The following is a 26914-nucleotide window of genomic DNA, read 5'->3' as shown; positions in this document are numbered from 1 at the left end:
ACTGTGCTGCCTCAGGCAGGTCCTTTAATCTCTGTGAAGCTGGGTATTTTCATCAGTAAAATAGGAGACGAACAGACCCTCCTATAAAGGGTCATTGTGGGAATTCAATGAGATAAAGCAGAAAGTGCTTGGCAGAGGCCTACTGAAGTGGGCACAGGCGGGAGCAGTCTGCCCGGGCAGGGAGGAGTATTTCATTCACTGACATTATTTAGAATTGCGAATGCATGGCGAAAATAATGAATGGGCTCGCTTTTTTGTCATTTTATTATTACTTGTAAATTCTCTACATACATTGCGCCAGGGATGGGCAGCTCCCAGACCACTGTGGCACATCATTGGCTCTCAGCACAGTGTATGACACACACATGTCAGCTTTAAATGTTTCTATCTATGAGGTGTCTGGTCTACCTCCTAAATATCTCCCACTCGCCTGTTACACTCTCACAACCACAACCCACCTACCTGGACTCTCCTAACTGTCTCCCACCTGTTTTTCTCACTCCAGTTCTTTCTACAAATTGCATCATCAATGAGATCTGTGCCCTCTTCAAAGAGCTTAGAAAGCTCTGAGATGTGCACGGTTCCTTGCACATGGTAGGCCCTCAAAAAACACTGAACTTAACTGGAAAAAGAACTTTAATGGCCCAATGTATATTGTCATTCAAAGATAAGGGTAGATGTGGCCTAAGGTTCAGCCGTCATTTACAGTGGGGGGAAATAACAAACATGCCCTTGAAAGTTGCTCTCCCCTGCTGTGGGATGGGATCAGGCCACCACTGCAAGGAGACCATTCCAGCCACCTTTGCGCAAGCCAAACAACTTCAGGTGTTCTGAGATAAGGGCCCTGCCTTCATCCTGCTGCCAGCGTGATCCCCTCGCTCTTGCTGCTGTGCAGGGGTCAGAGCCACGAGAGCTCTAGGGAGAGCAGGGCACCCACGCAGGGACCCCACAGCTCTGGTGGTGCATAGAGCCAGTGACCACTTTTGAGTAAGTGTAGGAAATGTGTGGCTCTGTTGAGGTCATGCAGACTTCTGCCTCAGTTGTCATCAGATCCCATCAACTGTGTACCCAAGACAGTTTCCAGAGCAACCACCCATCACTGTAGGTGTTGAGGTGTGGAAATGGTGAGATCCAGCAGGTCGAAAACAAGGGCTCTGAGTTTTTCCCCCAGCCTCTACGTTATGGGCACTCTAAGATCTCTGGTAGATCTTCAGCCTTTCCTATCCCACCTCCTTCTGTAAAACGTTCCATCTGTTAAATGGGGGGATGATTATTCATTGTAGGATCCCATGCAAACTAACTCCATAATTAAAAAGCTGTGAAAATCAAATAGGATATGTGCTTGTAGCCCAATTTTTAAAAAATCAAAGATATGCTATTTCATGCATGAGTCTTTGGCCTTTTTACCTTGGAAATTCACCCCAGCATGGACTCAGTCACTCTCTTGAACTGTGAAGTAATGGATGTTGCTGAGTGCTCACGGTTTCTGGTCCAATACGAACACTTTTAGGGAGTGAGTCCAGAGTGCCTGTCATCTGGGTAATTGATGATGTTTTCACTTCAAGGTGTGGGCCTGAGACCCACAGGGCTCCATGGGGGAAGTAAATGAATCGACTTGACTACATCTCTGACCCACCGCTCCTGATCCACATAAACTCATTACTGCCCAGTGTACTTCAGGACTGTCAAGAGGAGGTGGCCATATATATTTGCGACAATAGTTAAAGCAATGTCTTTATTTTTATTTTACATTAGCAAATTAAACACTTGGTTTGTCATCACAATTCTTTGTGAAGATCTGGTCTGTGCTCGATTCACAATGAATTATAAATGCCTGCACCAAAACAAAGAATCAGCCGCAGTGCCTTCAGATGGATGCCTCTCTTCCTAATTTTGATTTCTGGGTCCCATGGCTTCCATAAGAGAAAGCATGCCGGGGCACACACGTACTGTATTTCAAATGGAGATTTTATGTAAGCTTATTTTTATAGTGATTCCGAGAGTAGCTGCTCTGCTTTTTATCTATGCAAACTGGAAATAAAGTAGGCACCCTGCCAGCTCCCTGACAGCAGGCCAGGCCCGGGCTGCCATGGGTGACTCGCACAATGACATCTAAGGGGTCCAGAAAAGAACCCTGACTAATGGCTTTTGGATTCCTTATGACCTTTGATCCTTGGTGACTTAGACCAAAATAAATGATCTAATTTCAAGAAACTACAGCCAGCATGTGAACTCCAATGAGTGAGAGAATTTACCTGCTAAGCAATGATTAATAGGTACATGCTACTTACAATAATTCCTTAGATCTTAGCCAAACTAGAGAGAAAATACTTTTCAGATGCTCACTGTTTAAAACAAATTCATCTTCCAGGATACTGTGAAATCTGAGAGTGCCCGTGGCAGATAAAGTACGCGAGGCAGCGGAAATACAAAAGGATTTCCTGGAGCAGACAGCAAGTTGGCTGGTAGCATGGGAAACAAAAGCGTTTCTGCCTCAAACGTATGTATTGTTTCTGTACTTAGTGATTCTGTTCCTTTCCTCCTGACAAAGGCTGTCAGATCTGCAGGGCTGGAGGAGGACTCTGGGGGCCAGCCCAGCACTGTGCACACTGCCCTCACCCCGTGATAACTTCTACCTCCTCACTCTGTCCCCAGAGCTCTGAAGCTGGGGGGGGGGGGGGGGGTAAAGGAAAAGATTCTGTGTCACTCTGCCTTCGGAACTACCTCTCCTCCCACCCTGAACACACAAGTGCATGGTCAACAAAGCCCCAAAGAAAAAGTCTGTGTATCTGCAGAGTCCTTGGTCTATCAGAAGCTTTCTGCAGATCTGAGAGGCCCAATGAAAACTCTCTGATATCCATTTAGGGCAGTAAAACTACCCTGCACGGTACTATAATGGTGGGTAGATGTCATACATTTGTTCAAACCCAGAGAATGTACAACAGCAAGGGTGAACCCTAATGTAAATTACGGACTTGGGGAAATACTGATGTGTGAATGTGCGTTTATCAATGAAAGGAATGTACCACTCTGGTGGGGGACATCGGTAATGGGGAAGGCTGTGCATATATGGGGGGGGGCACACCTCCCCCATACACCTGCTCCTCAGTTCTGCCGTGGGCCTAACGCTGCTCTAAAAAATAATGTCTATCTTTTAAAAACTCTTTGCTATTCAAAAGAAAGTTCTTGTGCTCTGACAAAGAACTGAAAGTTGGCCGAAGAAAAACAACACTTGAGTTCAGTTGACATGGTTAAAAAGAATGGGTTAAGTTTCAAACTCAGAGGAAAAAAATCAGAATATAAAAACCAAAGATGGAGAAAAGCAATCATCTTCCCATTTAAATCTATCATTTGCGTGTGTGCCCTTAGAGTCTTGCTCTACAAAGTGTGGTCTGTGGCCCAGCAGCAGCATCACCTGGCAGCTTGCTGGAAATGCGGAGTCTCAGGACCCACCCCTCTGAACCAGACTCTCCATTTAAAATAGGGCCCCCTGATAATCTGAGTGCACGCTAACGTTTAAGAAGCATGCTTCCAGAGCAAAAGAATCATACGTTCTGTAGTAGTTTTCATTTTTAGATGGTATACTTTCATTATTTAAAGTTACTATTTACACCTCAGTTAAATCGCCAAATGTGTATTTTGCTAAATCTCATGATAGAGATTCGGAGGAATGTTGTGACTATTAACGCTATGGTGCTTAAAAATTAAAATCAAGAAAATATCTTCTATTTAGAACCTAAGCAATCACTCCACTGCTCCCCATCATATTAACCTCGCAATGTTTCTGGTGATTTGATTTATCACAACATCACCTTTACACACTGACTTTCAAAACTCAGGGGCAAGCTGGACCACGTCTGCTCTGTTACGAGTAAAAAAGGAGGTGATGCCCGGCCAGGTGTGGCCCAGCGGTTGAGCATCGACCTAGGATCCAGGAGATCACAGCTTGATTCCCGGTCAGGGCACATGCCCGGGTTGTGCGCTCGATCCCCAGTCGGGGGCCTGCAGGAGGCAGCCGATCAATGACTCTCATCATTGATGTTTCTCTCTCTCTCCCCCCCTTCCTCTCTCTGAAATCAATAAAGACATATTTAAAAAGAAAAAGAAGGAAGTGATGACGTCTAAGTTTACTCAGCATAAGAAGGTAAACAGGACACTACAAGCCAGTCCAACTTTCTCTGCAACAAAAGGCACCTTCTCCCCAAACTCCCAGGACAATGACTCCAGCTTCCGTTTCATTTTGGGTCTGAAAACCGCTCTGGGCCCTGAAGCCGGCCCTCGGGCTCACTTCGCCTCCCTTCTCCTTTCATTCTCCTCTCTCCAGAAGTCAACAAACCAACAGTGTGATCACAGTTACATCATCTCCCTTGAAGTTGGTATTGGGGACAATGGACGGGAAGAGAAACATGCTGCGGTGCTACCAAAGGCCGGCCCCCTCCCTCTCAGGGGTCAATACCTACCACTTAGAACGTGAGCACAGCCCTAAAATTCCACGTGCTGGGACAGGGAACCTACGTGACACACTACCCGTGTCAGTTCAAATGTAAAATATGGCATCTGCGGCCCTGGAGATTACCTGGATTATAATGCCGCATTTGAACGGTATTTTACAGATTTTTCCAAAGGCTCTGAGCATCTACCCCTTAATTAAATCTAATTTGGTTTCCAGTGTAGAGTGTTATTGAGCACATTCACTTCGAGATACATGGACGCTCAACATACATCACCCTGCCCTTCCCACTACAGCCCTATGAAGATGTCTCTGCGTGGGAACGTTCAAAACTGATTTATGGTGCTATTGCAACAACTAAGCAACTAATCTTCCAGTATAAATGTAACACATAAGAACAACCTAACTGAAACATATAAATTCCACATATACTTAAAAAATATTAGTCTGTAATTTAATACAGCAGAATGTTTCTGAGCCCATATAACCTTGCATGCAGAAGCAGTTTTTCAAGCATTAATACTTAAATGGGTCACAGACACCACATCTGTCATTCTGTCCTGAAGTCTATGAGGCACAACCAAGACTATGCTGGCCTATTGATTTTTCTAGCATTTGCTTTAATTTACTTAACCATTGAGAAATCCATCCGTACATAAAGGACAACTGTCCATTATAGCCTCATTTGCAGACATTCCTTCCTCTCGTCTTTTTTTTTTGGTAAATATTTCCCTTAAATTGCTATGTGTTTACAGTGTAAAAACGAATTAGGAAAGTGCTCACACCTGTTTCTGTTCGGTAACTGCTGCACTGAGGTATATGTAATGTGCTTAAAGATAGAATAAATATCTAGACATTATTACATCTGTGTGCAAAGGGTGGTAAATTAGATCCTAATTACATTAACAGGGATTCTGCCTCCCAGCTTAAATTTTACATGAGCACTCTGCAAAAATCCAAAAGCTCTGCTGTGGTTTCTTTATGAGCTGGTGATTACAGCTACTTCCTACGCGGTCACTAAATATTCTGTTTACAAATAAATGAAGAAGCTTTGAGCCAACTTGCCAGGGTAATAATCTATTTCGTTCCCCCCCCTCCCTTTTCCCGACAAACCCTCGCCACATATGCATGGCAACAATCAGGAGCCCTGGCTTCATCTAATTACTCCATCACATAATTTCACAAATTGCCTTGTCACTGGGGAGCCTAGTGCAAAACACGCTCACAGTGGGATTTCAGGCAGCAGCTTTCATTTACTACTCATTCCTTGTTAAATTAAACACGAAAACACCAGTTGTGTGAAAGAAGTCAAAAAGAATGCCTGCAAATGAGCCAGACGAGTCTATCCCCTATTTACCATTTCACCAAGTACATTGTTGGCAACAGGCACCTCGAACAGAAGGATCCCCCTTGGCTGGCCCGTCCTTATTTCGACGAAGCTGCTAGAACAGACCGTAATCAGAAGGCCACGGGCAAATGGGCTTCTCCTCCTGAAAGTGGGCTTCACCGTCTATCGAGAGGAAGCCCGGGCACCTCGTGGAACATCCGACGCTCGCACCCCCCCGCACTCCTTACCCTTCCTGCGGTCTGAATGCCTGGCCAGGACCCGCACGTGAGAACGCGGATTTGTCCGAGATGAATGATGCTAAGCTCTTTGAAGGTATAAACAGTGCACCATATTTCCACCCTGGCTGGAAAGGAGCAACCAGATTCCACTAATCTTGAAAAGTTCTCCAACGGAAGGATCATCCATCAAGTTCATACAGTATTAGATGATTTCCTTTTAAGTATTAATGCCTTGCATGTTTCTGAAACACATCAAGATAAATGCTCCCCCATCTCGCTACGGATGTGGGTGGAAGCAAAAGAGTGTACCGTGGGTGACATTACGAGAGGGCGTGAACCTGAGGTTACGAGCCCTGCAAGCTGATATTTTTATATCAACAGCTAAACACTGCCACTGGTAATTAAAGGTATTTCTTTGTAGCTCAGGAGCCAGCAGGGTCAGGTACCGTTTTACATCACAAACCAGTCCTTTATGCATGTAGATCTGCCAGCATTATCTGCACAGGGAGAAGACGACATTAGCAGCAGCTGTCTCTCTGCTTTTACACTGAAAATTCTATTCATACAGACAGGTGGAGTAATTTAAAAGCCAATGTGGTGCAATTTCGATGTGACTAATGTCACTGCCTACTAAAATGCCACCATTACCACTGTTTATGGAAACATTACTAAAATTACATTTTATTCATAAGAATTTTAGGATTCTGGTTATTACTAGCTTTAGAATGATCAGACCTCGGTGTCATACCCCAGAGCGGTGGCTTAATGCTCCAGGGTACAGCAGCCTTCTTTGCTGAGAAACGACAGTCAGATTGTAGTTTCAAGAGTAATCGGGGCTGCATAAGCAGTTTCCTCTATCTCCATAAAGCAAATTAAAGACATAGCTCTTTGGCGTCCTGACCACGTGACAGGGGAAAAATCTTCAAGGAGCTAAATTCTGTGTGAGAGGTTTAGGTAGGATTTGTACGAGGAAGGATTCCTCACTCCCAAACTACTATCAGACTTTGTTAGTGGCAGACAGGGGTAGAAAATTTACATATTTCTGTAAGAAAGGAGGAAGAACCAGCGTTTAAAATCTGAAATCCTAACAATGCATAATTATTACAATTGCATAAAATATCAATAGCTGTAGCTGTGCCTTTTATATGGGCAGATATGTCTGGAAAAAGAAGCTAGATAGGAAAGGACCGCCTTTGACACTTCGTTGACAATAAACCATCAGATTGCATTATGAGGCTTTTTGCCAAACCTTCTGGTTCACATTTTTATTTAAAAAATACTAATTAGCTAACTCATGGAATGAGATTATAATTATACTTTTGAACTCCCACAATGCCACTGGATTTGCTCTGTGTTTGAGAGGCAACGTGGTGGAAAACACATGGAAATGCAAGTCAGGAGATCCCAGCTACAGCTCAGCCAGTTCCCTAGCTTTTGACCTTGAAAAAAATCATTAACTTCTCTAAACTTCCTGCCTACCTTACAAGATTGTCTTAAGAACTGAAGGTATGTGAAGATATTAAACTACAAAGTACCACAGAGACACATAATTTTATTTAGCCTTTTGATCAATTTTTCTTCAGGTGTTAACAGGACAGAATAATCCAATGTCAAACTAGCCAAGCAATTAATAAAATTTTTTTAAAAACACGATAAAAGTAACATTATGTAGGCAGGAGATAATTTCATTTTTTCTTTTCTTTTTTTTAAAATGGTATCATAAATACTTATTATAACTTTATTTAAATGAAAAGACAATATTCAAAGCAATGCAATAAAAATTAATAAATAAATAAAATCTTTTGTCCAATACTGTACACATAATGCAGAAATCAGTGCACTTTTAAAAATGAAGCCAAGTTATTTTTGTAGAGTTTCTCCCCCAATTAGTTTGGAAATGGACTTTTCTTTAAATAATAGATAGGAACTTTTCTAGACTTCTATACACTGCAATAGAAATTATCTTCACCCATTAATCTTCCTTCAGGTGAGTGTCCCTGTTAACAGACTACACCCCTGGCCTAAGAACTTCCTAGGACACTGGATTCTCAGAGGTCATCATGTCATGGGAGAGCACATGGGCTCTGCAGGGATGCTAGCAACAAAGTTAACATGAAAATTGATAAAACCCAACACAGAACATTACGAACTGAGAAGCAAAGACGCCTAAAAGGTGTCATATATGTTGACACCTTTTCGTGTCAGTATGTAAAGAGATAATACCAGGAGGTCATTCAAATACAAGTAGCTAAGTCAAATCAAGGTCTCTGTTTTAGAATATTTTGAATAATATATTTAAAAACCAAGCAGTTTGTATCTCATTTAAATATCAACTAACGCGGTATATTTGTATTTACAACACTAAGTTAGTTGAGGTCTATCTTTTCTTTACAGTGTTCAAAGGTAGAGGAATACACCTTGTAGAGGGACCCACAGTCACTAGGCTATAATTTGCTGAGTGAAGGCATTTTATAATGGCAAGAAAAAAACAAGTCCTAGAAGGTCTTTAAAATGTTAGAAAATTGCCTGGCATAACTCTATCGGCTACTCCTTTGCTCTTGGAGGCTCTCCATGGGCCTACCAAGACCAGATGCCGTCTCTGAGGTCCTGCAGGCTCTCCCCTGCTCTCCACACACGGAGGTGAGTATTAAGCCCACTGAAGAAAGCCAACTTTATCAGGCTCAGGACTCTGCAACGTGGGGACAAGCAGTATTGAAACACCAGCACCCTTGTGAGCAGCCATCATTTTGATGTGAATCCACACAATCACCACCATTACAACCTTGAAGCCTTAATAAAATCATTTTTGCTGCTTCTGTGGCATTCTGTAGAGCACAGGTAAGTCTGGGCCATGACCAAGAGGGTTTCATGACCCAGGCCACAGGCCACCGCAATGTGGTCTCCGCTATATGGTTACCCTCTGGGATAGGCTTACATAAGCAGGAACAGAAAATTAGAACCCTGAACAGAGAAGTAAAAACGGATCCATTTTCCCCACTAGGGTGGGTACAGATGGCAGCAGTTCAGAGGGAACTGTCCTGCAGGAAAACGCCCAAGGGTGCAGGGACATACATACACACACAGTCATGCTCACGCTTCTGTAAGAAAGACCGAAATATGATGAAGATGTTTTCAGTTAACTCAAACCAAGTCCTCTAAATTCCATGACATACGGATTTACTTCTACCGGCACAAGGACAACCAGCCAAACCAAACGGAACCAACCCAAAACCCTGGGCCTCCTTTCTAAAACGAAAGCATCTGATTCTTTCTCCATCAAACCTTCACACTTTAAAGCAAAGTATCTCCACCAGGAATCTTAAACATGGAGAACGTGAAACGCCAAGCTTAGTCTCATCACATTCCTAAGGGTTGGACTGGGTTAGTTTAAGAAACACACTCACACACATCTCCGCGATGCTCCGGTTTTAATCTGAAAGATAAATTGAGCAGGAGCAGTTGCATATTCATTGACCGGGGTTGATATTTTATCTTCGAGAATATATCATCACGAAGAGGAATGAGAGGAAGACACGGTATTGATATGTGCTTTGAAGTATAAATGGCTGGCTAGTGTTCAAAGAGCTACGTGCATCAGCAACCAGCAACTTAATAAATTGTGCTTACATGGGCACTTTTGTTTTGAACCTAATCCTTTATTTAATTAGTCCGATTAAGAGGATATCAGAAATCAAACTATAGTGTATTTTTGACTTAGCCTTGGAGTCAGAAGGAACGCTTTAGAATATAATCTGACAAATTGCCAGCCAGACTCTACACAAGTCCCTTAGAGAAGAGACACCAATCATGGGTGAGATGAACAAACCGTTTGAGCACAGAAATCTCAATCCCACCCCGAAAATAACAGAGCCCCAGCGAGAGCTCATTTGCTTGTGAGTTCTGTATACCTGGATAAATGGGCCATTTGAAAGTTGGACATTTGTTTTTACTTCTGATTGTTTTCTTTCGCCCATGCCTCCTCATCAACGGGCTGTAATTATCCCAGGTCAGATGGGGAAGAAGGGCTGGGGCCGGGGAAGGAGGTGTGGAGAAGGCTGGGAGAGCGCCGCCAGGTCACTAATGGCCTCTGGGGCAGCAACTTGGAGAACAGGCTGATGCTTCGCCTTTGATCTTCTAATTCACAATGATCATTAGTATTAACTCCGATTCTTCTGGGTGAGGAATTCCAGCTGCAGCCTTTTCAGTTTACCTGACCTCAGAAAATTCATCACCCATCCCATTAGGATTTCAATAACCAGCTGAGAAAAAGAAAAAGGCAGTTGCCCCAGAATCTAGAAACCACCGCTTCATTATTAAAACCGAGTTTAGATGATGTATATCACAGGAGAATTAGGGCATTCCAATAACACCCCCACATAATTAAATAATCTATTCCATTTTCCTCCGGAGACAGATGATTTCCAATCAGGTAAAAAAAAAAAAAAAAAAAAAGTCAGGGTTCCTATCTCATCAAAGTTGAAATATGCTATCTCCTAAGGAGCTGAGATCTTTTAAAATTAAAATACAGGGATCTGTCATCCGAGCCTGGGTTACTTTCCGCAGAGCCTAGCTCTGACCCATCATCACTACTGAAGTCGGTGAAGGTAAATGGCAACTCCATGTGAGGGAAAAATTAGTAACTACAAAGACCTTACAGATTTCAGAGAGCTCAGTTTTGATATGGTACATAGACATCTGGAAGGACAAAAAAAAAAAAAAATCTCACTCCTTCATACTAGTTTTCAAGTCTCCTAATTTAATAATATATCTGCAGGTATCTCGTAGTGAGGAAGGAATCACAGTTAGCTTGCCGTCTCCACCAAAAACGTCCTTGGCTCAGGAAGATAGGCCAGGGCTAGTCTGAAGGTAATACTTTGTACTACACCCTGACTGACGTTGCAGGCAAGAGCTGAGACTATAGCCTTCCGGTCCACTACCCTCTGAGGCCTAATGGTAGCTGAAGGGACGCTCGCTGGTAAGACACGAAAACAAGATTCATTGTTAAATCTGGCAGAGTTTAGAGGTGAGGAACAGAGAGAGACAGAAATGAGAGGAAAGGAGCAAATTCCTTCCTCCGCCCGACTCCATGCCTACCTATCCACCTTCCGGTCTTTCACTCACCTGGATCCACAGAATGGGTTATCTGGATACCAATTAGAAGTATTTTTTCACTGCAATAATAATGCGTAATGTTTTGAGATCAATTCTTCCAGAACTGCAAGCAGAGATATGATACTAAGATGTCTCCAACAGATCTTATTACCAAAAGCAAAACCAATGAAACAACATCTGTCTCTTCTAGAGCATTCAATTCCCAATTCAATTCCATTTACTGCATCCTTAGAATGGCAGACCTGCAGGGCACTTTTCATCTAATAGTGTTTCTATGGAAACACCATTCTCAACCTGGAAGACTCTACAACCCCTCACTTTGGCTTTATCCACATTGAGAGGAAAGTCTTATAAATAAGAAGCCGAGACATAAATTTGGCCACAGACACACACACAAAAATTGTTTCCAGGCTAGAAGTTCACAACAAGAAAACAAACAAAATAAAACCAAATAGCAAAATATGTGTATCTGACTTTAAAACAAAGTTTGTCTCTATGGTAGCCAACGGGATCCTCAAGATCAGTGAAAGGCTAGGGAATCCAAGAGAATGGGAATGAAAATCAGTTCACCTTCAGGATCGCCTCCCTACTGTCAGTGCCAACCAGATGTGTCAGCCCTTGAATGGTGTCTTGCCCTAATCTGCAGGGATGCATTTTAATAACCTCCACTCTTCTAACTTTCAGGATTCCTGGGACACACAGCAGCTCCATGCAGGAAAACATGTCACTGCATATTTTAAATAAGAACCATATTAACCGCTTTTCTATTTAGATTATATTTAAAATTGCAATATGTTAGGGTAGGAAAACAAAAAGAAAAAAGGCCCTTGATTTTTACCTTAAACACTGTCTTTATACCTTCTCCTCATTTTCACCAGGGCATGTCTTTGTAACACTATGTAGTGAAATAACAGCTAATATGCAAAGCACATCCAGCTTAAACATTATGACACAGCAGGTTATATTTACAGTTGGAATGATACCCTTCAGGAGGAAAAAGAAGCCTTGATGTGGCATATGCCCCTGAACTGACTGTCGCTGTAGAGTGACTCATATGCCAATATTAAGTACTTTTTAATTGTTTGCAATAATTTGTCTTCAGGCAAATGCAAGCATTTCAATTAATAAATGCTTTTATTTTCTAATTCTCTCTTATTATCTAAATGCCAGTCATTCTTTTCAATTCCAGTGAATAGTTTCTTTTAAGAGACCTTCTCTAGTTATCAAAACTGGCAAACGTTCAACGAAATAGTCTAAGCTGCAAATTTACATCAGGGAAATTTCTTTTTACCCCATATCGCCAAAGTTTAAAATCTGTTTCCTTTCTCTTTTATTGTTTTCATTATGCACAAGTATGTCCAGTTGAGCTTGCTAGAGACTGCGAGTCCAAGAATGAAGCTTTAGCTCTCTCCTTGGAGTAGTAAAATGCGCTACTGATTAAATCTACCTGCGGATAACTACAGAACGACACATTTTTCTTATGCAGCTGGGGTGCAAATCCAGGAAGTTTTTTGTTTTCTGTTCAGGGCCTATTCCACTGCTCTAACACACACATGCCTGAAAGCCTTTTCAAAGGCAGACCTTTTTTTTTTTTTAAACTGAATAAGCCCAATGAAAAGATTGACCCATTTATTTGAAAAAGAAAAAAAAAAAATAGCAATTTGCTTTTAAAGAGGTGTGTGAGGTTTTATAATATGTATTGGGCATTTACTAGATTAGTTTTTACAATTTGCTAATAAATTGTTATTGCTATTGTTTTAATTAGCCAGAGTTTCCATCGCTCTTTTATATCTAGCAAGATTTAAGAAAGAACTTTCTAGATAAGTTGCATTAATCATCAGGCAAGAATGTGTTACATTTAAAATTTGCACAGCCTTCCAAATCAATTGTGCATCCCTGGAGACCTCTCAGAACTTGAAATAAAGTTGCTGAAGGATTAGTACTGAAATGTCAGTAGTTACTTACATTTGGACAAATCACAACAGAACTCTCTTTAAACTCTGTAAGTTTTTCCACAGAATTTATTATAATCATCTCCTGACTCTAAATATTACCTAAGCAGTCTGTGCATTCCTTCAAGAAGTGTAACAAGACAAGGAGAGCGGTGTTCCTTGTAATTGGAGATCTATTTGCTCTTGCATTTAGAGAAAAGAGAAGGGAATCTTTCTCACTGGGGAAAGGAAAGAGGGGGCAAAATTTAAATATAGCTACTAACTTTGCTTTTTTAGATGATATTATGAGAGCATTTTCTTTTTAGAGACCATGATCGTTATCAATATTTTTGTCTGAGCAGATGGCAGCGGAATGGGGCAGCAAGGTGTGGGACTATCCAACAATCGAGGTGACATCCCTGAGCATTCATAGAGAGCCAGGGAGACATGGACATGGGTTTCCCCTTCTGGGGTGGTGACAGAGGCCAGCACAGACCCCAACAGTGAAGGAGATCAGCAGTTCATGAATAATTTCTATTGCAATCACCCCGATAACACGGACCACTAAGAGCGTTGCAATGCAGGTAAAATCATGCTGACTGTTAAAACAGATTTTTTTTTGTTTTTTAAAGAAGTTACTACAGCCCTCTGCAAGGTCCCTCACAAGGGCATAACCGAGGAAACCTGATGGATGCATAAACGAACTTGCTTCTCTCTCCCGATTCCGTCTGAGCCAATATTTGACTATATTTTATTCAGGGGCACCTGAGCTGCAAATAAAGCCAAAGCTCCTTTGCTGCCTGAGATGGAGGCTGACAAAACCTATACACTTTTTCTGTTAGGACAGGAAAAAAACGTATTTTGGTTGTGACTTCAGGGTCGGGCTGATTTTGTCCCTCCCCCCACTCTTTCTCTAGATCAGTTAGCTGGTTAGTGCGCACGATGAAATATCAGCAACTATCACTCCCATCTCCTGCTGATTTTAAATGCCCCTAGACCCTCTCCTCTCTCTCCCATTCAGAAGCGCTTGATAAGCCTCAGTAGCAAACGTGCATAAGGCAGATCTCCACCTAGCCGCCTGCAGCAACAAGTGTCAGATAAATAAGAGCACCTGAATCACGTTGTAGGTAAACCTAACATGAGGCCCAAATCAGCTAAGCGATCTAAATCTTTGGCTAACTAGCGGCATTCACCAGCCCCTACAGCTGATTCCAAAACTGTCAGCAGCCTCCAGCAACTGTTTGGAACCAGCGTGGGAAGAAGTGAAGGGTGGAAACCATTTTCTTAGTGACTCCCGCTGCTCTCAGCTTTGATTTTATTCACGGATGCTGGGAACTCTGGATTAATTTATACCCTCGAGTGTTCCTGGAGGCACGGCCTCTGTCCAGAGGAGGAAAGCCAGTGTGGCCTCCCGCCATCCCGTTTGTCTCCCTGTATCGGAACAAGTCACCGAGGACCATGGCTTTGAAAGTGGGCGAGGGTGTAGGGTCAACAGGTCAGGACACGTTTGTGACAATGCAGAATTAACTTTGATACTTTAGAAAAATGGATGGCTTTAAGAAAAGTAAACGATGCTGCTAAAAATAGTAACCTAAAAGGCTTGCTCCTAATATTTTTTAAAAGGCCAAGATTCTTACTATTCTTTCATCTTAGGCTAGGCTGTGCTACCACCTGTTTAAATTCATTCTTTGTCCCTCAGAGCGAGAGTCCCCCTGGTAGACAATTTTTGCTGATTTTTAAAACATTATTTTACTCATAAATATTTCCATTTCGTCGTCTTCCTCAGATGTCATTAAATCGGTATGCACTTGCAAAAATACCCACCGCAATATTATGATTATAAATATTTTGAACATGAAATTCATTCAGAACAATAACCAAATAAAACAAATCCCTCGGTGGCAGAAAGCCCCAAATCCCCAGTTTCTCACATCTCCAGGAGAATTCCTGCAGTGAAACAGCAATACTCGCACAGACAATATAAACTGTTACTCTGCTTGAAAAGTCACCAGGGACTGCACAGGAAGAGCTGACTCTATATTGCTGTTTTCCTTTACAGTTCTAAATACAGGGACAACTTTCACTGTGCCGCTCTGACTCACGGGGGCGTTTGGGAATGGCAGCCAGTGCATTCAAACCACTTAAAAGCAAATTATGTGAGCATCCTGCCATTGCAACAAGATTGAAATTTCTGCGGACCATTCGTTATAAAGGTCCACAACGCATTAGGAGGAACTGAGTCCCTCTCTCTGGGGTCGGCCTCACTCGCTCCTTGGTGGGAGCTGCTCTGAGTACTTAGGAGGCACCCTGAGAGGAGCAACATCGTTAACATACATGCTTAAGGTCACACGTGCGCACGAACTCCTAAGCCTCGGGACGCACGCAAGTTAACGCTGCAACAGCGAATTTCAAATCAAACTCCTCCTTGCGGGTGGGTATCCAGGGAATACGTGCGGACACTTTTTGTAAAAACTGTGGGAACACAGTGAATGAGGAAATATTCCAGGTCCAGAGGGATCATTTCTCCCCCATTTTTTTTCTTTCTATCAAAACTGTCCATATTTAGTTTACATATGTCATTTAGAGTCCACTTACTGTTAGATGCTGGAACAGCCACGCCCTCATGATATTCGTGGCTACTTTGGGAAAGATGCCACGCTTTTTGTGACGCTTTTTGTCTTTATCTGGATCATCATCGTCACCTGTGCTGGGGGAAGCTACACTGTTGTCCAAGCCATCACCTGCAAACATAGTGAATCAAATTTTGACTGATGCTACCTTGACATGCTTTATTCAAATAGAATTCCTTTGGATATAAACAAAACCAAAAAGAGCAATATAAATGAGTAATAGTTTATTTGGCACTGTTTTTTCTTTCTTTCTTTTTTTTTTTTTTGTCAAGACAAAGAGAAATATCAAGGCTTAGGCTCACAAGTGGTCAGGTCTAAGGAACTGCTTCCAAAAGGTCAGAGGGAATGGAGGGAAATATCCAATCTCTCTAGTAGCTCTGCTGCTGCGGTAATTATTCAAATGTGTGTAGCTGACATGTGTGTGACATGCTAAATGTAACTCCTTTTGGGGAGTTAAGTATGGGGGCAGCCATTAGCAGAGTTTGGTCCCTGCCCGGGTATTTAAATCCCACATATAGTCATTGATGTCAATTTGGGAGAAGATGCATTTGAGATACCAACTATTTCCACAAATGATCTATCTTAAGACTAAATTAGGCCATGGAAATGTAGGTGATCCGTCATACAAGCAGTTTTGACATAGGAATGCTTCGAATAGAATCTAATTTTTCTTGTCATAGAAAGAGAGCATCAGGTTTAGTAAGGGGAAAAAAAAACCTCCCAAAATTGTTTTTTAAGTAAAAAACAATAGCTATGTAAATCAAATAAAGTGATGTTAAATTAATAGTCAGTTGGAATTGTATTACCCTAAGTCATCCAAGCAGTTTCTAAAATTTCTTCTGCATTTAAATTTTTCATACTGAAAAGCCACCTGCTTATCCATGCCTATAGATTGGATCCTATTTTTCCATTGATTTTTGGTAGAACATTTAAGCTGCTTCTTCTAGAAAATGTTTTGGCTCTGTGACACAATAAACTTTAAAATGTAGGATTTCTTTTACAATGCCACGTCTAATAAGAAAAAATTCAGACAATATAATCACACTGTCCAAAATAAGTCATAAGGTACAAACAAACAGTAGGTACTTTGCATTTGGTGCAAAAGTCAAAGGAAAAACAACAGTGAATTAAACCCCCTACACTGAAAAGTGGCTTCAAACATGCTTCTCTACCTGGAGTCCCAGCTCTTGGTGGAAGCTACTGGCTTTTAGAGAGAGATAGGTTGACCTGGGCCCAGAAAGAAGAGCTACAGCAGCCAGGCTTAGCAATGACATAACAAATGCCCCTGAGGGCACACTCACTGGGCGAGGTAAGTCATTGGCGGGCAGCTTGCTGGCCCAAAGAACTTGGTACTTTGGTGAGACAAGTTTCCCAGGGACTGTATATTGCTTCATGAATTCCCATATTCCTTATTTCTGTTAACCTCAATATACTACATACAAAAAGGGTTCTCTATTTTAATTTCAGTCTAATCTATAGTAGTTATGTTACTATTAATCAACTGTTTTTAACAGCTCCCTCAGAAGACCCTCACTTCCCCTCCAGAAAAGAAAATTGCCCCCAAATTGCCTTGACTTGTACTGAGTTAAAGTTTTAAAACTTTGTTGGGTGAAGAACAGACTGATTGCAACACTTCTGCTATGACTGCAAAATAGGCCACACATACAAAATACTTGCAGAACTTTTCAGAGTTTACTTTTTATTAATTTAAAAATCCATAAATTTTATTGTACTTAAAATCCACATATTTTTGTTGAAGTTCCCACAGAATCATAGTTGTGTTCTCAGTAGAAAAGATCATAAAGACCCCCAGTTCCAAAGCCCTCAGTGTATCAATGAGGAAAGTGTGTGTGTTCCTGTTGGGTAACTTGCCCAAGGTCACCCAGCCTGGGACGGAGAGGGTGGGTCTGTGCTGGACCAGACACCCCCATCCCTAAATCAGTTCTCTTTCCATCCCACCCAACTCTTTATTTGCATAACCAAGTGTTTTAGAAGGTGTCCCCTCGGATTTGCCTAACAAATTCTTTGTAAGTCCAGTATTTAAAGAGGCTTTTTATTCAGAGAAGCAACTCACCCTATAAAATAACAATTCATTAAAGAAACATGAGCAAAGAAAACAACTCAACAGCATTTAAATTTTCAATGGGCTAATCCACTTGCAATATGCAAAAGGTAACCAAGGAAAAGCAGCATATTACTTGATCATTGATTAAAAATGAAAAGCTTCTAACCTAACAACACAGTTTTTCACCACCATGATTGTTTTCCACCTAAAAAAAAAAAAAAAGCCATTCTATCCATCTCAAAACCCCCTCAGATTAATTTAGCAGGCAATGCCTAGTGCCTGCCTAGAAGAGAATTCATTGATAATTTATGGAAATATCTACTATAATCCAGCAGAGATGACTTTTTTCCAGCTTTGTGCATCAATAGATAATCAAGGCCTTAAAGCAGCCTTAGCTTCCCATTACCTCGGGCAAAAGAATTCCTGAAAGCGTGCCTTGAGGGCACCTGAATTATATACTCCATTAGGAGAGGAAGGCTTTCTGCATTCCATGTGTAACACTCGCCAGAACCTTTCCTGTTTATTTCTGCTGTATGAAAGCAGAAGCATTAGGAACAGAATTTTTTAAGTGAAGACTTATGTAGATACAATGGAGAAACCTTTCAAGCAGGAGCCAGATCACCCCCTTCAGTCCCTGCCAGTGACCTCTCCCGAATAAAAGGTTTCTATTACATCATTAGCTCAAGCCAAAAACAGCCTTGGCTTAATGCACAGTTTGTTCTTCCTACTGTTTTTAGGCAAATACAGCTACTTTACTCCCATCTGGGAGGGAAATTACACTGCTGGGTTGTAATCTAAGACAAGATTTTCATTGGAAGCAAATGCTTTCAATCCAGTGTAAATACTGGTGCATGTTCAGAAAAGCCTAAAACAATAAACCCTGCTCCTTCCCGACACAAGTTAGGGAAATGGAGAAGATGGGGAAGGAGAAGAGCATAATAAAACAGACTATTCTAAAAGCAAACACTTTCATAGATTTTAATAAATTGTTTAACCTCTCCCACTTTCTAAGATTGAAAATTGATCTCCCAGCGTCCCCACCTCAGAGGATGGTCTAAATGGTCAATTGTACCTTCGGCGTATCCATTCACACTGCAATTGGATCCAGTCACCTCTCTGCGGTCTCTGGAGGATTTATTTCCTTTTTTTATTTTTAAGATCACTAAACAAACTTGGAGAACCGCCGGCCGACCACACGGCAGCAGGCCACAGCTCTGAACCACATTTGTAAAATGTCAGCAGTGACTTCACTCTTGGAGCTGACTTCTCCTGCCGCCAAATGAAGGCAAACTGAAAAGGTGGAAATAATCATAAAAATGATGCTAGTCCATAAACAAGCTTACGGCCTCATTAGGACAGCAGTGGGCTCCAGTGGGTGATTTATGCTCGTTTCGCTGATGCTATGAGGAAATGCCATAGGGCGACTTTAGCCAATTGCTAATGGTTTCTGACAGCTTCTTAGCAACTAGTGCAAGCGACGTTGTGGCGTTTGCTAGTGACAGAAACCGAAAATGTCATATTATCTGCCCATGTGTCATGAAGTCCGTGTGGCAATTAACTAGCAGGCCAGTGACTGAGGGGCCAGAGGCTCCTGAAAATGGCCTTTGGCTATGCAGAGGCGGCCGGGCGCTGAGCACAGGCCCGCTGCTCATATGCAACATTCTAATGCAGAAATCCGCTTCCCTGCCACTTGCAGGCTCTGATGAGACTGGGCCACTCAAATCCCTTCTTTCCCCTCACTGAAGGGAAACTCCTCTCTCTCTCTCTCTAGGCCCGGGCTCTGGCTGTTCTCAGCAGGCTCCAAAGTGATCTGCTTTGATAAGAGTATCCAAATGGCTCCTTAATGGGCGATACCTAGTTCTGTGCTTTTTGGACGCTGGATTCAAAGGTGCTAGCTGTTCTCCGGCTCTCCCCCAAATGAGCCGGAAAGGACTGAAGATCACTGAAGCAGGCGCATTGCCTGTCAGCTTGCTAGGAGCAGGGGAACTCTGTGTGGCAACAAGACACTGTTTAAAAAACACCAGGCTTCTAACAAGCAGGGGGAGAATCTTGGCCACACTTTTCAGTTTCCGAGCTATCAAAACTGTGCTCTATATGTCAAACTGTCAAGACTTTCAGCGTGGGCCATTTGCCCTTTCAAATAATATTTTAGAATTGTTTTTACAAAATTTTATAGGCCATGGTCTAGTGAAAGAGGCCAAGCAACAAAGAAAGGAATTTGTACTACAATTCGTCTACGGACAATTTCTTGTGAGACCTGGGCCTGTCCCTGCGGAGCAAGGCAGGTGACCTGTGGCAGCTCCCAGGCTGTCAGAGAGCTCAGATTTCAAACACGCTCAACTCAAACATCCCGAGTCGCCTATTTAAGCATGCCCAGGCATTTAGACTGTGCTATCTCGTGCCTTTCAAGGCAGGATAAAGCAGCATTTATCGTATTCAGGCCATTCAATGGGTCAGACTGACCGTGTCAGCAGGGGCTCCTCTCCGGCAGGTCAAAGCCCTGCTCCCAGTTTTCTCTCCCTCCTAACTCCCCCACCCCCAGGACTGCCATTCCCCAAATCCTATTCCGAGTGAGGCAGAAACAAAACCCAGAAAAGTGCCTGAGATTGACATCACGACGGGTATGCACTTCCCTAGCGAGCGGGATCTGTATGTCACAGGGATCTCTATGTCACAGGGATCTCTATGTCACAGAGGCAAAACTTCTAAAGACAGACATGAACTTTCAACTGCGGGGCAAACGGATGTGTAAGGGTGGGGACCCCCTTGTTCTGCTGGAAGTAGAACTGGAAGCCACCCCAGCTTCATTTACAATTTTGGATTGAGACTCGGTAGTTTCGGGCCACGTCCGCTCATTAACATTCACTCTTCTCTTCTTCAAGAGTTTAGAAATGTACAGTGTTTGTCCAAAAAATGTACCTAACTGAAGAATCAAGGCCATTTATGATCGTATCTTTCAATACCGACCAAATTCTTTTGTGTCTGGAAAGTTGTCTAAATGGTCAGTTCAAAAGCACTCCTGGGACTGAAGAGCCCGGGTGGCAAGTGGCTACGTTTCCATCCAGCGTCAAGGGTTTCCTTTCCCCCCATCTGTTTCCTCACACGCTGCGTCTCCGTGAGGGGACGTGGTGTGTCGCCTCTTAAGCTGTGTGTCGAGCATTCCTGGCTTCCCAGTGGCTGGTGGTATAAACATCCCTTCAGCGTGGGGAGCTCAGGTGTCCTCCGCGGAGGAGCATTCTGGGCGTGCCAGGTTGTCAGGAGACATGTAAAACTACCCCAAACCCACTTCTCCAGACCATGGCTGTGTCCACTCAGCCAGAAGTCAGATGGGGTGACATTTCTGTGCTATGCTAAAGGATCACAGACAACCCTTTCTTAGCAACCAGCAAGGCGACTTCGGAGGTTTTAGGAAGGTGTTTTTGTTTTCATTTAGAGTGTGGAACAGCTGCCAGATGAATTTTTCCAAAACACGTATCTGATCATCTAACCCTGGTCCTTCAAACCCTTCTGTGGCCACCCTCTGCCTTCAGGATAAAGGTCGCACCTCTCAGCCAGGCATGAGGGCCTGTCCCGTCTGCCTCCTGGCGCGTTTCCGCCTGTCCCCTGCTGCGTTCGCCGGGGCACCGGCACACCGGTGGCCCACCCCATCCTGAGCCTCCTCCACGCTCTCAAGATCTCAGCCCGCGCCCCACTTCCTCGTACGTCTTTGCATTTCCCTGTGCTCGTCTCTTTCCCGGCAGCAACCTTCCTGCCAAACTCCTTGGTGACCTTTTAGGTTCAGCTCAACTGCCTTCTCCCCTAAGAAGCATTTGCTGAACTCCAAGTGTTTAGGAACCTTCGTCCCCAGTCCTGAGTGATTTTTCTTCTCCTGACACTCCTCCACCCAACACACATCATCCTGCACTAGGACGGCTGGTTTCTGTATATGATTATAGGGTATCCTATAGGCCTTGATTATAGGATATGTGAAAGCAGAGACCAATCGCACGCCTCTCTAAGAGTCTCTAACCCCAGGGTTACCCCGGTGTACAGGCTACAAACTTGTCGATTGCTTATTAAACAAATGAGTAAGTGGATTTATTTTCCACCGCATGGAGAAAACCATAGTTTAAATTTCCACCTGTTACAATTTTTTTGCTACACACCTAAATTAAACTCTTGAAAAATCCTCACCAGTGTAATTCAATAAACTATAAGGAAACAATAAAAATGCATTTCTCTGAAGCTGGGAGGTTTCCTTGGAATCTTTAAGCTCATCTTGGCCAAAAGATAAACTAAAAGTTCAAGTCTCAGTGTTCTTTACAATGTGTGCCATTGCCCTTCAGAAATATGCCCCTACTTCCTGAAATTATAACTTAAAACTATTTACCTAACTAAAATTTCTTGCTATTTTCTCATTTTTCCTGAGCCTAACTTTAAAAGATAAAGGAAAAGTTATTTGTTTCCTTCTGCATTTTCCCCCCAAGGAATTAATTATACAACCCCCAACCCACACTTACACATCTCCTAACTTTACCTAAGGGAACAAACACCTGTCTCTAAGCACACGAGTGGATGCTGAGCTCAGACTCCAGATTCACACTTTATAGACGTGGTGCAACATCCAAAACTCTAGAACCCCGGTTTTTTCTCGGTCTTGCCCAGTCACTGCCCCGTCTTTCCCTCAGCATCCCTCCCACCTGGCTCAGCATTTTTCAGCATCAGGTTACCTGAGGACCTTAGTTTCTGATGCCATGGTACAGACTGACATGACATAGGATCCTAGGAGACGTTAGGAAGGTTTTTGTAAGACTAATGAAAACAATACAACCCCTAAGTCTTATTCCATATTTTCAAGAGAAACACAGCAGCCTTCATATAGCTCAGAATCTGCAGCCAATATACAAATATGTAATGGTCTCAATCCAAGGGCTAACTTCTAAGTTTAACTTTAATTAGGGTTCTGTTAACTCAGAGTCCCTTTTGCATCTCTTTTCAGCCTTCGGTGTTTAAGGTCTCCTCGTTCCTAGTTCAAAGTGCTTCTCAGCTGATTGATTTTATATATATATAAAGCATATTCTCATATACAGTATTTTGTTGTCCCTGAAGATTTTGAGGTGGTTCCTTTGGAAACCAAGATAAGGGGTTAGATGTTGGCAGCCGCCATAGCTCCATAAATGCCCATGCTACAGATATGCCAATGGCACTGACTGAAAAAATGGATGTAAGAAGAGTAGGGGAGATTAAGGATAAGCTAACGTTACATAAACATATTCTTGGCACTTAATACAAAGAAACGACTAGATATGTTTCCTAAGGTTGGCTTCACAGGGACTTGCTATTAGGCTTTTCCTTTCTAGTTGAATTTAGGTTTGTTAACTGGTGACAAATATTTGTTAATAGTTAGCCACCGTGGAGCGAGCTCACAGCCTTGCTGTGCCCTTTAGCGGACCCTTGACATCACAGAAACCTGAGGGAGGAAACAAAAAATCAGAGCCTCGAGGAAGCTGCTCTCTTGATGAACCTACTGCCCCCCTTTCTTAAGCAGTAAAATGGAGCATTTCAAAACGAGCCCCAGAAGATGACACATGTAACCATCTTTTGCATAAACAGTCACCCTTCATCATTTATTCATTCATTTAACAAAAATGTACTGAATTCCTACTATGTCCCAAACATTATACCAACCATTAGGGACACAAATGGTGAAAAAAATCAGAAAAAGTTTCCCTGTTTTTATGGAGCCTTTCAGTTAGAGGGCAGAGATGTTAAACCAAATAATCACAGTAATAAATGCACAACGGCACTCAACCAAAAAGAAATACAAATCTATGAGAGTGTGAAACAAGGGAAACTGACTTAGGCCGGAGTGATCCGGAGCAGAAATCTACAAGGTGGAGAAAAGTCGACGAGGTACCGTGGGCATCCTGAAGGGGCCCAGGGCAGAGGAGGCATGGCAGGTTATAGGAACAGCATGTGTAAAGGCTCTGTGGTCTGCAGGACACATGACGTAACCAGAGAACTGGGACCTGGGAAAGCTGGGCAAAATGAAGCTGGAGAGTAAAAGGAACAAGACCATACAGAGCCCTGTGGGCCGCGGTCAGGATTTAGGTGCTTGTCCCTAGAGTTCTAAGAATCGTGACCTATAAAGGTGTTTTTGTGGCATCATCAGTGTCCTCTCCATGCCCTAACAGTACATGAATTTTACCATATAAAGCCTCGGTCCCCAGTGTCTCCAGTTCAATCTAACACATATCGCAATTCCCAACTCAGATTGAGAATGAGGGACAGTGGAAAAGCAGCTGGGTAGACCCCAATTTAGGCACAGGCTACATTCAGAATTCATTTGCTAAGTTGGTTTCTTGGACATTAGAGTGTATTTTTCACACGGAAGCAAGTTATGAATGGTGTTAGGTCCCAAGGCTTGCTCCTCAAAGCCAACGTAATTCATTAAATGAATGAAGTTCCAACTGACATCTGAGCCCAGGGTACAGGAGGGCAGAACTTATCATCTCCCAACAATCAAAATATCCAGCCTTTCAGTCTTGGTGATGGGAGGTAGACTTTACACAGAAAGCAACCTGAAAGAACTAATTCAGGCCGGGTGTGAGTAACTGATGCCCCCCTCACCTTCCTAGAAGTGTTGACATTTTAAAAAGATTTGTTAATGCAAATGGATCTTTAAATGGCAGAATTTCAGGTAGAGTAATAAGTAAAGGTAAGTTTAAAAATACAGCTTGTGCCGGGAAAGATTTTTTTTTTTTTTTTAAATCAACAGATGCCAGGCTTTCAGAAGAGCCCAATGTCAGTTTCCAAACTTATTGTTCCATCTGGCCATCACCCACGTCACCCATTTATCTCTGCCTACATTTGGGAAGCCATGTGTGTCTGAACACCCCAGGATTTCTGCACGGAAATTATGGTGACAGTGACTGGGTCCTGTGGGGGTCAAGCAGTGAGAATAGGAGTAAGAGATCCAGGTTAAACATCTGGGTGTGTATGTAGGTCATTCACACAATTTGGGTGTTTATAACTCCGGGGAATGCCAGCCTGTTGAAATGAATTTGGAATAACTTCTTTACTAAAAATAACACGTTCTATTAAGCTTCTACTACTTCATGATTCTTCACTGTCAACACAAATAATGCGTAAAATATAACTGGATGAAAAATAGGGAAAGAGGCCAACCAAGGCCCAGAATAAAAATATTTCCTGGATCTTTATAGAATACAAAAAAAAAATCTGCCAAAATTTTAATGTGCAGTTGATGGGATCAAAAGAACAAACTGGACTTTCTAAATTCATGGAAAGTGAGAGTTATCCATCAGCGTCAGTCGGTATTCATATTTACTGTTAACTTAAGATTTATTTTGTGTAAGTGTTCACACAAGTAGAGTGCCGGGGAGAGATAAAACACATACGCCAAGAAATAGGATAAATTCTCCAGATGTTTTTTCCCTGAGTCATTGTACTTTGTTCTTTTGAGATAGGAATACCTTTTCCTAGTAATTCAATATGACTTTTTGACTTGAATTCCCCTTGGGGGAGCAAGAGCAAATTAGTTGCTTACACGCAGAGGACAAACAGCGATGATGAACAGCAAAGAAAAAACACACACAGATTTTACTCATTTTTCATCCATTCAGCATTTTTTTACAACTGAACACCATGGAAAATCCCTGCAAAAACAGCATAACTTCTTCATGAAGTCTGAGAAACTTCAGGATGTGAGTGCCCTGCAAGATAGGACTGAAACCCGTGTATTTATACTAACAGTGAAACAAAGTGGAAATCCCCCAACCGTTTTCTAAGATAAAAAAGAAAGAAAATACACTTGCAATTGGAAAGGTAAAACAGTGCAAAAGTCATAAACTTTTGTTTTGAATCAACATCTCAGAAAGCATTTTAGGATCCTATACTCTGCCTATTTTTAAATGTTATTTTAATAATGCATGAAGAGCTCATGGCTTGAGATGCTCCTCCCCAAATGTGTAAGTCATATATTAGTGAATGACCACAAAGTTCTACATAAGCATGAAACTAAATGTTTTAGTTTAAAAAAAATAGCCACATATGGGATAGTATGGATAGGCTCACGCACACACACACTCATACACCATTTGTTTTTGTGACATCTTCAAAAGTTTGTCATGTAATTTACTTTTAAGCTTCTGCATACTCTGCATGTGTGTATATATAGGATACAGGTATGTGCATATACACACACACTTCTACAGACAGGGTAACATTTATTTATCAAAGAGGTCACCTCTTCCACAAACTCAGTTATACAGAATACCCTTAAAAAGTAGGATTTAAAAAGTTTCAGACATGCAGATTAGAAGCCGTGGCTCTCGACTTTAGACACACAGAGAATCACGTGGTAGCTTTTATAAATCCGGATGCCTGCACTCTACCCAAGACCAATTAAATTAGTGTTTTGGAGGGTGAGAAACCAGCATTAGCAATTGTTAAAGCTCCAAGATGGTGAAAATGTACGGCCAAGTTTGAGAGCCACTGGATTAGAGTCACGGATTACATGTGGCAAAGCTCCTAGATTTTCTATGGAGAAATGATCATAAGCTCCTTCGTCAGAAATTTGCTACGTGTATTTTAGATGTAGGTTTCAAAAAGTTTGCTCATCTGGTTTCCTGCCTGATAGTTTGTAGGCTGAGATCTTTATGAAAATATAAGATGATAAAGAGGCAAAAAATAAGAACCTAAGAAGTACAGCACAGTAGGACCGTTAGCGTGAGAGACAAAATCCCATCTGTGCTAAGGAGCGTGAGCAAACAAGAAAATACAGAGCACGCTGCCATAGCTCATGTGTCCACTGACTTTAAATTATTTTTTTAAAGTTTGTTATAATCAGATCTGATAGAACATATGTGTAATTTGAAAACATTTTCATTAAAAATGTCCCTAAATTTTTTAATATTTATAAAAGTAGAATTCTATTCATCTGGGCCACATTGCCTTTTTTTTTTTTTTTTTTTTAATGTATCTTTATTGATTTCAGAAAGAGGAAAAGAGAGACAGAAACATCAGTGATGAGAGAGCCACTGATTGGCTGCCTCCGGCACGCCCCTGACTGGGGATCGAGCCCGCAACCTGGGCATGTGCCCTGACCGGGGACCTAACCGCCATCTCCTGGATCCTAGGCCGATGCTCAACTGCTGAG

General features: G+C 42.2%; 1 protein-coding gene across 2 annotated transcripts in view; it reads right to left on the bottom strand.

Moving 5' to 3' along the window:
* MEIS1 (Meis homeobox 1) overlaps positions 1–26914 on the bottom strand; it is a 129710-nt gene that overhangs the window by 41744 nt on the left and 61052 nt on the right. For both annotated transcript variants that reach the window (XM_081157198.1, XM_081157199.1), the window contains exon 8: positions 15655–15800. In XM_081157198.1, the coding sequence (XP_081013324.1) occupies positions 15655–15800 (146 nt within the window). The remainder of the gene's footprint in view (positions 1–15654; positions 15801–26914) is intronic.

This window comes from Miniopterus schreibersii, assembly GCF_964146895.1.
Source record: "Miniopterus schreibersii genome assembly, chromosome: 13".
NCBI classification, from domain to species: Eukaryota; Metazoa; Chordata; class Mammalia; order Chiroptera; family Miniopteridae; genus Miniopterus; species Miniopterus schreibersii.
The sequence above is the reverse complement of the archived record's forward strand: the minus strand, read 5'-3'. Positions and strand labels throughout refer to the sequence as shown.